This window comes from Coloeus monedula (genome assembly GCF_965178545.1).
Source record: "Coloeus monedula genome assembly, chromosome: 6".
Taxonomy (NCBI): Eukaryota; Metazoa; Chordata; class Aves; order Passeriformes; family Corvidae; genus Coloeus; species Coloeus monedula.
The window spans coordinates 39,538,434-39,550,813 of NC_138786.1; the positions used below are offsets into that span (position 1 = coordinate 39,538,434).

Consider the following 12,380-nt stretch of genomic DNA (forward strand, 5'->3'; position numbering starts at 1 on the left):
ACTTATTGTGGCTATTTTTTTATAATTTGACCCTGAATTAATGGCACAGATTAAGAAGCAGCTGAACAGCCCTCTTGGCAGACCTGAGAGGCAATAACAAACAAACGTTTGCAGGCAGTTAAGATATATGTAACATTTTGTAACATTTTGCTCATTAACATTTAAAAAAACTGAAGTTTGGGATTCTAGTTCTGGCGACTCTTTTTGGACTTAGCGTCTTTTAAAATCATCCTAGCAATGCTGGGATGCTTGTCCACAGTCAGTATTCTGCAACACAAATACAGTTGAAATTTTAACTGGTTGCAGTGATGCAAACTTGGCTTATTAATATCAAATATGTAAGATAATTGGAGGAAAGAAACAAAACCATGGAAGCTAAAGTGCAGTGAAACTAAAATCAGATTACTTTGCTGCTAATCAGGTCAATATAAAGCTTGATTAGGATAAATTCCAGTCATTTTAAGGCTAACATCATATAAATAGCCATCTTTTCCATTGCAGCAAAACAAAATCATTAATAAATTGACCGAACAACATAACCTTCTGAATATCTGAAATATTAACAATTTGTAAAGGAGAAATTTTAACATAAGCTTTATCTTTTAAAGACAATTAAGATTTAAAACAAAACCACCATTACTGTTAATCACAGACTATCTACAGAGAAGCAGAAATTACATTTAAAGGATCTGTGATCCATCAGGAAAACTAGGTGCTGTCAGCATGAGATACAGGAAAAGCTGTGTAGCATTTGAATGTGCAAAAAAACCAGGAAATTTTGGAATCGGGACTTCATTTTTTCTCATTTCTGTATGCCTTACAGGACAATTAATTCTCCCAAATCAACAGGAGCCTTTGGAGAGAAAAACTTTTTAAAATGGAGAATTTTGAGGCATATTCAAATAAAAACTTTGTCTAAATAACCTCTGTGACTTAGAAAAATTATCTTCAAATATTTTTGGAAAAAGAAGGAAAATGTCAGTTTCTGAAACGCTAGCACAATTACATATTCAACTGCCAATATACATCCCAAATTTTTAAAACTGTGTCAGAATGTACCTACTTCCAAGAAGTATCAGTGAACACACAACACACAATGACCAAAGCCACTACTACCATAAAGACAGTAAAAATGTAAGAGATATTCCTTAGAAGGTTCTTCTTTTAAATACAAAATTAGAATCAGCTTAATTTTCCTTCACATAAGCAATAGCACTGAGATCATCAAGATGAGACAACAGAGTAAAGAAATTTGTAGTTCAGTTCCTGTTAACATAGTCTAAGAAAATCATATGAACATAAATGAGTCTTCTTTTGAGGAGTTCACCTAAAGCATTGTTCAGCATAACTCATTTATAACACAGCAAAGAGTATCTGCAAGTAATAAAATTCAGAAATAGGTGACTTCAGAAATGGAGAATTGCACACATCTGTGTCAATCTTTCATTATTGCAATATTCAGGGTATAGTAAAAGACAGCACATTTTATAATCTATGCAGACTTACACATATTTTTCCCAGTTTCCTTTGCACAGTTTGAGAATACTCAACCCATCTTCTGCAGTTTATGAAAACACATACTTAAGAAACCTTCTCTTACCCACCTATCAGCACCATTGCTCAAACCATTCCAGCTTTTTTCTCCTTCATATATACACAACAGTATTATTTCCCAATCCAGCTTAAGCATGTGATCAAACTCATTAAGAATTAATACAGCAACTGCATTACTTTCATTTGCAGTAACTGTAATTCTAGTAACCACAAGCTATTCAGCTACCCTCAAAGCACATAGGGCTGCATAATTTACACATTTAACTAATGTGTAAATCATTATAGATAGTATACCATTGTGGAAAGAAGCTATCCATACTGCTATAGAAATCAGTTATCAATTCCTTACCCTTTCTCAAATGTAACTTTTATCAGCTCTTACAGATACTTACCAACTGTTTTCTGCCGTACTATGCTCCTTGCCTTTTCTGTTCCTGGAGAGCCAGTGGTCGTAGCACTGCGTTGTCTCATTGGTGCTTGTCCAGGCTGATCACGGCTCCAGCCTCTAGAAAAGGACTTATCAACAGAAGACTTTGGGAATTCATGCCCAACTCCTGCAAAAATAAAATTGCAAATCTACTCACTTCTATTCTGCTATCACCAGATGATTGTAGATGTGCTCTTCCAAACAATTTTAAAGCTTTAAATTAAGTTACCAAAGCAAGCATGAATTCAAAAGCTAAGCCAGCACTAACACTGAGGGATACCCAAACTTTTTCAGAAATGTTGGTGCTATTAAACCACTGTAATTTTCTTTTCTGAAAAAATGGGCTTACAAAGGTTGTAGTCTGATAATATATGTAACTTTTTCTTTGCTGTTCCTACCAGATAAGACACACAAAGTCATACATTTCAAAACATTAATATTGTGGGGGGGTTTCCAAATAATTTTGCAACATTGAGGAATATGAAATAATGATAGCATAATTTTACACAAAATGCAAAAGCAAAAAAAATTTGACGATGGGCTCAGAGAACAGGGCTCTTCAGAAATTGACAGAAAATCCTACAGTAAGATTAAGATGGAACAAATCAGATTTGACATTTACATTGAAGTAAGTAAAGCTCATATGAGGAGCTATCAAAAACAGCTAGACACAAAAAAAAAGAGTGAAGAATATTTGCAATGTATTTCCTTATCCAGACTGAGCTCATTAATAATCAAAACTGACACAATTACAATCATTAAAGGGGCATCTTTTTGGAAAAAGAGAGTCCAACATGTTCATTATTATCAGCAAACAAACAAGGACAAAGAAATTTGGCATAATTTGTATGATATCTATTAATTCTAAAGCTGGACTTGACTCTGCAACTCACATTTAGCAATGGAGGCTTTCTCTGAAACTCTGTCACTGAAGGTTAACATAAACTTTTCTCATTTGGCTCAGATGATTCAACATGCTTTTTAAAGCATATATTCAAATAACTGTACACGTTCTTACTACACATTCTTATCCTATATCAGACTGCCATTTTTTGTTTCATTTTTGTTGGGTTTTTTGTTTGTTTGTTTGGGTTTTTTGTTTTGTTTAACCTGTGTTTTTTTAGTAAGAAAAAGAAGAAAGCTGTGTAGTACAGGAAAACAAATAATGCATGGTCTGGAACAACCTCTCAAGGTTGACTACAGAGAAATGTATTTCCAGTTGTCACACAGCAAAAAACCAAACCAAAACTGTGAATGATGACTGCTTAAGATGAGGCATAGAAGTATGTGAAATGTTTGAGCAAAAAAAAAAGCCTGTAGCAACATCCTCTTTAAGAGAAGGAATCCATATAGGTTACTTCTCCATGACAAACCCTATGATAGCACTAGGAATTACCTTCCCTCAGGTTTGATTGGAGAACCACATCAATCAGAACAGAGAGAGATAAAAAGTAGACTAAAAATTACATGGTTTTACATCTTTATTACTCACCCTAAATATAATCCCGCCTCTCATTATTAGATCACAATGCACTTTTTAAAGTAGAATATTATCCTTATCCATGTTTTACAAAAGTGGAAACAAAGTGACTTATAATGGTCACATGCAGAAGGTCTGTCTCCAAACTGAGAAAAGAATCCAGGTTTTGCAATTTTCAATCCAGTCCTCTATCAAGGAGGACAAACTTCCTGTGCCTTAACAATTCCAGAACTGTACCATTATAAGTCACCTCCTCTCCCCATATTCTATCTTACAGACTATTTTATGCATTTTTTTAGGAATCATTTCAAAAACAGGTACCACTCATATGGATTATTAAAACTATACTTTCTCTTCAGTAGTCCACAAGGTTATCTTAATAAAAACTGTCTTCACAATGGGCTAGTGATCAATTAGTGCCAAACTAAACTATGTTCACCTCACACTTAATCTTCTAACATTTCACGACCAATATTCCAATTGTGCCTGCAATGGCTTCATTTTCACCAGATGAATAGCCTTTTTTATTTTCAAGAAGTTATGATTGGGACTCAACTATTTAACTGCTTTGATAAAAGGACAAAGGTATAACCCACTACAGTGCAACATTTTAGTTTAAATTCAACACACTTTCAAGAACTATATTTCATATGCGCCAATTTGCAGAAATGAATCTTAACGTGATGATTTTGTGGTAGTTCTAAAAAGCAGCTTTACCTTAAAGAAACAGGGCTATTTCAGGTGATATAGATGCCTAATTAGGTATACAAAAAAAGCTAAGACCAAAATTATCCTGGGCCCAACACCTCATTACACCAGCTCAAATTCAAATTATGTCTATACAGTGTTGTCTTACCTTTGCCTTTGTGTTTTTTCTGCTTCTGCTCACTTAATTTATCCAGTGGCAGGTCACTGAGGTCCAGGCTATACAAGTTTCTAGCTAATACTTTAGTAAGTGTCTCCATTGTCAGTGACCACTCAGTGGCCAGCTCTTCCCAGTATGTCAGGGATGACATTACAGACAGCAAGTCATCCCAAAGTTCTCGAGAAATGTACACATTTAGATTTGCTTTGATCCAAGCTACTATAAGAGTCTAAAAGAACAGAGAAAAGTTGGATTGTGAACATAAGTTGACAACACTCAAATGTTACTATTTAAAAGGAAACTTCAAACTGCCACAGAAATTTCATTGTAGTTCCAACATTCTTTTCCTCACCAGTACACACAGATTTTTAATGAATTATCAAGTGTTAACACAGGGTTCTGACTTACATACAGAACAACTGCTTTGACTCATTATCTTCTGTATTCTTTTTTGTTCCACTAAAGAAACTGGAGGCTCTACAGATCCTAGTCACTGAGAACCCACCAAACAGCACTTTGGAACTAAAAACTTTGAAAGGAGTTTGCTACAGCTTTTTGTGAGGAATTACAGAGTTCTCTAAGAAATAAAAAAAATCCATCGATCAGGCAGGGATTACACAGAAGACTTCATGCTGACTTGAGCTAATTTTGCTACGGAAGCAAGTTAAACTGCACACACTGCCAGTTATCCTTGCCAGTTACTCCAACTCAACCGAAGGACAGCAATTCTTGAATTTTACAGTACCTCAAATACTGTTGTCACAGTGTCACTAAAATATAGGACAGAAAGTAAAAAATGTAACCAGCTCTTTGACCCACACCACTCACATTATCTGGGTAATGTATCAGCCAACAGTGGTTGCTGTATCTAATATATTCATGAAAATTAGGCTGAATTAATTAAAGTGAATTTATGTTTACTTGCCTGGAAAAGAGGTCCTGCAAGTCTTCCAGCTAACGTGGAGTTTTTTCTTCCTTGATATTGCAAGAAAGTTTGGGGTGGTATTTTCAGCACAGATTCGGTTACCCTGAGCAGCACAAGCAGCATCTGCTCCCTGCAAAACAGTATTAAACTTAGAGTTATAATTTTGTTATTCTTCTGTATATACCAAGGTATTTTTAAAGGTAATAATCAAGCCTGATTTGCTCAAACACATTCCAAAAAGGAAATAATGATTACAAAGGGCCTAACTTGGTTCTTGCAAAAGAAATTATTCCAATCTTTTTTCGTACTTAAGAGTGAGGAATCCCTGTGGCCCTCTAACACCCTCTTCCAAGTCATTCAACTGCTACCACCTTCAATGGCCTGAAATTAGAGGCAAAGTTTTAAATGTATTTTCAATCTGAGCTTTTTCCTCCTACGTATTACAGGTTTTGGCAATTTTACATTATCATTAACATTATCAATTATTTCGTGTGGCACAATCTTTTCCATCGTGGTCTAGAGTCACCTCTTTACATCGATGTGAAACTGAGAAAGAAAATACCAATCTAGTAGAATCTGTTTTCTATTATCACTCCCAAATTTCCCAGTGGCTAGCTTGACTGGCTCCTCAGGAGAGGAGACAAGCTTCACATGACACATGGTGCCAGTTGTACTTACCTAGAGTTCAGGAAATACTACTGACAGATTGAATGCAAGTGAAGTTAAAATTGAATAAATCGGACATTTGAAACCCCCTTGCTACTTCTTCCTTGTAACGGAGAATGGTGGCAAATACTACCTGATTACAGACTACTATTTAGAAGAGTGGGAAATGATAGAAATTCCTTTAAAGCAGGGTCCCTTGTACCTGCTAAGCACTGTAAGCACTGGAAAGGAACAACCCAGTTACACAGTACACAGACTCCTGTATACAGTTACAATCAGGCGTGTGTTGTCAAGAACAACACACGCCTGATTGTAATAGTTATCCATACTTATCTGGGTTTTTTTGTTTATTTTTAAATAAGGCTGTGAAACTTTGTATGTTTTCATATTTTAATGCTTTGATACACGAGTAAAATGCCCTGGAAAAAATCATGAGTAGCTCCTTAATAGCAGCCTATATATCCCCAGCTTAGTCCTTTTTGCACTGAGGGCTAAGCTGCCACAAATTAACTAGGAGCTTACTAGAGGCTTTAAGAAAGCAGATAACCTCCCCTGTGCTAAGTTGTCTGTGATGTTCAAGCTCATGTACTTCCTGATTTAGAGGAACTGGTTCATATAACCAGTACTGCTCTACTGTGTTTACTACCAAGTAAATTTTCACATTTGTGTTGTGAACTAATAATCTAAGATAAAAGCATTATCATTTTACCATGTCTTCTTGTCCATAGTCACTTGGACTACCATGTGGCGGTAGATATTGAGAATGCGTTTGCACATATCAGTGTGTTCATCCAGCAGAGCTTTAAATTCATTTGCAGGTTCAAGAAAAAATATATTTGAAGAATTTATTATAAAAACCTGCAAGCAGAAAAGAGTGGATGTTATGAGACTAAAGCACTTTGATGTTTTCAGCAATTCAGTTGACAGAACCACGAAGAAAAAAATCTGTAACAGAAAATCTTTATCAGAAAAGGTTGTGTATGCACATGGAAGTGTACGTTTAAATATGTTAGTTTCCAGTATGATTAAGCAACAAAGAGACTGATCTTTTTCCCATTTTTTCTACAAAATCTATTTGTATATTTTTGTTCTCATAGACAGATGGTACAACAGACTACTCAATATGATTAGTTTAATATGATGGACAAAAATGTCCCAGTAAGAAATCCACTGCACAAAAGTTCCACCTGTAAGCCAGGAACTGACTAGTACAATATATGCTGAACTACTTGAAATACTCCTGGTACACAGCGTGTGTTTCAGCATGACACGGCCTGTATTATGTTCTGAGAAACTAAGCATTCATCCCACTGGGATCAGTGAGGCTTACCAAAAGCAGGAAACAGGACACATTCCCCAAAGTGACTGACTTCAGTGGACAGTGAATTAGGGCCTTCAGAATGAAAATTATGGAAAAAAAAAAAGTAGGCAAGGACATTGTAGGAGCTATAGAAGCAGCTACTGAAATGCTACTATATTTTTATGAAATATAAAAAAAGTTTAGAAAGCACTTGAATCTCAGGTCTAGATTTTCAAGTATTTTTGTGTCTTTTCTAATCTACATGTACAGGAAGTCATTGGTACTAAAGTCGTAATTTCCCTCTACTGAGAGCCTTGGATTTTTAATAATTAAAAGCTATTAGTATGCAGGTTTACATTCACTAGCCTCAACTAATGAACCTAACCTACACTAAGTGCCTAGAAATAAGTCTATGCAAGCATTAAATGGGAAAAAAACTCAAGACAGAAGTCTTGGATTATTGATTCACAGAGAAAAATCAAACGTGGTTCCAGGTCAGGAAATCTCTCAAACTGAGACATGGTACTGTCTTAGAATGATGGCTTGACTCTGTTTCAGGCTAAAAAAAAAAAAAGATATTTGGTAGTCAAATGAACCTTTGTCTAAAAAAACTTCAACGTGAATAGTCTTCAAGACATTGTCAGAAGCGTAAGCCTTAGTAGTATACTGCAAACCAAGATACCTCGTATTTCTTTTCTCAGTAACACTTTATATTCTAAAAAGTTGTTGAAAACAAAGATTATGAAGCTTAAATGATTGTAACATATTTGAATTTAAAAGTGATGTCAATTACAAAGTTAATTTATATATGTAACAGCGTACAGCACAAAAGAAAACCCTATTCAGAAAATCATTCAAGCTGTAGTAAAAATGAGTTTTACTTAGCATGGTCACACATAGCAGAAGTGCACACAATAAAGTGGCAAATGCACGTCTATTTTATTTAGTTCAGAATCAATTTTCTGCTGCATAAAAGAGTATTATGGGGGCTAGAGTCATATACACGCCTATATGAATGCACGTACACACACATATACATAAAATGCACACACTTCATTTAACCGTAAGAGCATTTCAAATACCCTCAAATTATACCCTCTTGATTTTCTATAGCCTCAACATCAGTGAAGCATTTTGCTAAACATTTGAAATTAACACAATTTCTACCCTGTCAAACTGCTTAAAGCAATGAAAAAACTTCTGTTAGGGTACAACTGCAACTCTTGCTTTCCTTAATGATATCACTGCAGAGTTATGGTGTCTCATCAAATTTTTCAAACGTGCTGCAAATTCAGAAAAAGATGAAAAAATATCCCTGTACACCTTATTAATCAAGACTACAAAAACTACAGGATCGGATGGTTTGGGTTTTGTGACTAGTAGTGTAAAAGAAAAAAGCCTCTAAACATTCTTACAAAACACTTAATTAGAATTATTTGAAGATATTGAAGTCACATAAGGATTATTTTTTCTGTAATATAATGCAGAGCAGAATGCATGTTCTGATGCAAAATTAGCAGATTTTTTTTTGTGTGTGTGTATTATCCAGTACTGGTCTATACATTGTCCTACTTAAGGTCAATAAAGATTTAGTGAACCACTGTCATTAGTCTAACATTTATCATCATAATTGTTACATTTTAGAAAATAATTTTAAAATTTAGAGATGCTTTAGCGATGCATGGGATTCCCTAGCAGAAGTATTGCACTACATTCCACTCTTTATGTGCTGATAACAAGTATTTTAGGTAATTTTAGATAGATAATTTAGAAAAAATTAGGTATCAAATCTGTTTCATACCTGCAATACTGACTGCACTCCAGCTCGTACATTTTGCTCTTCAGTATCAATTTCAGATGTTTTATGCAAAGTGTCTTCATAACACCCATTTCTTGTCCAGTTTGAATTTCGAACATGACTGGAGTTCATCCCTTTTTCCTGAAAAATATTTTTTCTTAAAATTCCACAGATTTTTAGACAAGAATTTTGGCTTTATATTAAAGGAAAAAGGATATAATAATAGACAACGGCAGGCAAATGCACCTAAGACACAACAATATTTCATGAGGCTTGTAGCAATTATCTTAAAGTACCTGAATCAAGTAAGTACTATTTTTGTCATCCTTTTATTTGTATATAATTTTTACACAGTTGAAAGGTGGCATACTGTATAATCCACATCTCGAAAATAGTTCATAAAATGATATAAAATTTTAAATTGAACTAATCGCATTAAAAAGCTACAGAAAATGGATAAAATTGGTAGCTCATTCATACAGTGTTTTACCATTGATTTTCCCCAGAAATGCTCTGACATCAAAGTAAACCACGTAAACTATCAAGAAAGCCACTTCTCTGTCTACTGGCATATTAATGCACAAATATTAACCAACAATATTTTACCTCTTCTCTTTCTTTTCCTTTCTCTGATGAATTATGGTCTACATTTTCATCACAATCTACAGTTGTGCACTGCATTATTTCTTCAGGTTCTTTCATAAATAAAGGTTTGTCTTCTTGCTGAATCCATTCCTGATACACCTTCACCACCTTCCTCATGGCAGCTGCTTCACATATTGGCAACAGAAATGCCTGCAAGTAGAAGAAAAAAGAAACAAAACATAGTTACAATACTTGAAATAAGTTGGGCTCTATAATGTGTAAGTTCTAAAAGGGTGGAAAAATACAGCCACTGCAGGATCCTAACATACAAATTATTGCTAAACCTAAATGTTTGCTCACTTTCTTCATATGTAAACTGAAAACATGAAAAAACCTCCACATTTAAACAAGAAAACTTACCAAGAAATACTTTGAAAACTTAATTGCCAAAGAGAGAGAGAGAGACGAGAATCCATGCAGGCTTAACTGCTTAGCACGTAGCCTGCTGAACTTAAGACCCATACACTCATCAAAATATGCAAAATGAATGAGCAGAAGCTCCCATTACAACATCTTCCATTCAGAGGATTTGGAAGAATGGAGTTAAACCAATTCTAAACGACTAAGAAAAATTCAAGTGACACACAATACTGGTAGTCATCTATCTTATTTTTAGCTAAGTAAAATTTTACAAAACAGTATCCTTAAAGTAAATGACTCCCTGAAAAGATTTCAGAATTACTGTTTCTAAAAATCATGCATTTGAGTCGGTGTGATGGCTGATCAGTGCCCTCTTCAGAAGGTTTTCTGTATTGGCTGTGCTGGTAACAACTAGTCATAGACCAGAAACTTTTAACATTAGTCAGATTTTAACTACCTATAAATACACTTACCAAAGACCATGATGCCCTAATTATATTTTTAGAAGAACAGACAAACTACACTAACACACAACTTTACTGGGTCCATGCTGTGACTGTTGAAAACTAGTTGCCCATATCTTTAAGGAGGGCCCACTTAACACCAGTAGTATGTTCCCTCTGGAAACAGACATTTCATACCATTTTCACACTAAAAAGAATTCAGCTTCAACTGACAAGCTCAGTCATATACTTGCTCATCAAGTCTAACATTCTTCTGCAAGCCCATATACATTTTTTGTACCCTCAAGTCTAAAATGCATAGAACTTGTTCTCTACAGACAATCTTTCCATCACTCAGTACCACTGAAACCTTCTCTTGACTGGAATAACTTAGCCCTAGTGTTTTACAAACATTACAAACACCTTGTATATTAGAAATTAATTTACACTGAAAACTCCTGGCTAAATAATGATGTAAATAAGATCTCATACTTGCACATGAAAACAAAATAATCTACATAAACTCATGGAGTGACTTGTGAAAAAAATGAAGAAAACTGCCCTTGCTTCTTTTCACTGTGGGGACAGTTTCTACATAGACCATTGATAATTTAGACTCTACATTCAATGCCTCAGACTCTGTAAACTCTTGAGTGTCAGCTGAATTCTGGTAACTCTGCCATGTCCTTCAGTAATGTGTCCAAGCTCTTTAACACAAGGGATGTGGATAAGCTTCTGACATTTATTTGCCTCATTCAAAAATACGTATTTCATCCAGATAAAAGAGTTTTAAAATGTTCAGCTTTCTGCTGTTTAGAACAATGAGTGTTGTGCATTTAACTTGAAACTTAGTGTATTTTTCTTTACTATTATTCAGAAAACTCTCTTGATCTATAGCATGGGGCATAAAGAAAGTTTATCTTGTTCTATTCTCCCATATTGAACTCAAAGTTACTATTAATAAAGACTCCATATTCTGGCATATGTTCTCAGTTTAAATTTGTTCAATAGTTTCCAGTAGAGAAACACTATTTTGAGTATGCTCAGCTAACAGTTCTGGTTGCAGTAAAGGCAGAAACAGAAGCTGCTACCTTCTACAGCCACCTGTCCTACTCTTCTGATGAACACTGTCAAGGTAAGGACATTTAGATGCTCCTAAAACAGCTCTTTAACAGCTGCAGACGCCCACAGGAGGCTTATGTTAATATGGTTGGTTGTGAGTTCTAATACCTACAGCTTTGACATATGAAAAGATTAAACATTCCCGTCTATGGGGAACTGTGAAGTCCAACTTAAATGTTGTTAAACTGGTTAGTAAACATATAAAATTAGAAAAATGAGGAACTGGGGATATTCTACACAGAAAATATTTCAGAATTTTAGTTTTTCGATTTCTGAAGGCAAGATGACAGAAGAAACCTGTAATTTGGTATAATGTTCTGCTTAACAAGTGCTCTAGAAAGAAAACCATGACATAATGAAAACTTACAATACAACAGTCAAGATTCTCGCATTTAAAATAGAGTTTTTTACCTGTCGAAAAATCTCAGTTAGAAAATTAACATTGCTTCTTTTAGAAGAAAAGACTTTCCGGACAATTTCAATATCAGTTAAATGCTCTTCATCAATACTGCAGAGGCTAGAAGAACTTGGTTCTCTCTCTGTTAGAGTGCTTGTGTTAGAATGAGATTGTTCTGGTTCTGCATTTCTATCCTGCTTATCAGTACTGTCATTTTTGCTGTCCTCCCTTGAAGCCATGCTGGCAGCTGCTCTCTGAAACAAAATTTTAAAATATTCCACAGTTCATTTTTAGTACAGCAATATAACAGTACAATTTAAGTAGAATTTAAAACAGCACAAAGATTTAAAGAAAACAAACAGACAAAAGGATTTACTGCATTTTAAGGCTTCTAATGG

The 12,380-nt window shown here is 34.8% G+C and overlaps 1 protein-coding gene across 4 annotated transcripts in view; it reads right to left on the reverse strand.

Annotated features, from left to right (window-relative positions):
- RALGAPA1 (Ral GTPase activating protein catalytic subunit alpha 1) overlaps positions 1-12,380 on the reverse strand; it is a 132,184-nt gene that overhangs the window by 94,225 nt on the left and 25,579 nt on the right. For all 4 annotated transcript variants that reach the window (XM_082283864.1, XM_082283863.1, XM_082283861.1 and 1 more), the window contains exons 10-16: positions 11,997-12,236; positions 9,622-9,810; positions 9,019-9,156; positions 6,627-6,775; positions 5,252-5,381; positions 4,318-4,555; positions 1,947-2,108 (exon numbers count right to left, since the gene is read on the reverse strand). In XM_082283864.1, the coding sequence (XP_082139990.1) occupies positions 1,947-2,108; positions 4,318-4,555; positions 5,252-5,381; positions 6,627-6,775; positions 9,019-9,156; positions 9,622-9,810; positions 11,997-12,236 (1,246 nt within the window). The remainder of the gene's footprint in view (positions 1-1,946; positions 2,109-4,317; positions 4,556-5,251; positions 5,382-6,626; positions 6,776-9,018; positions 9,157-9,621; positions 9,811-11,996; positions 12,237-12,380) is intronic.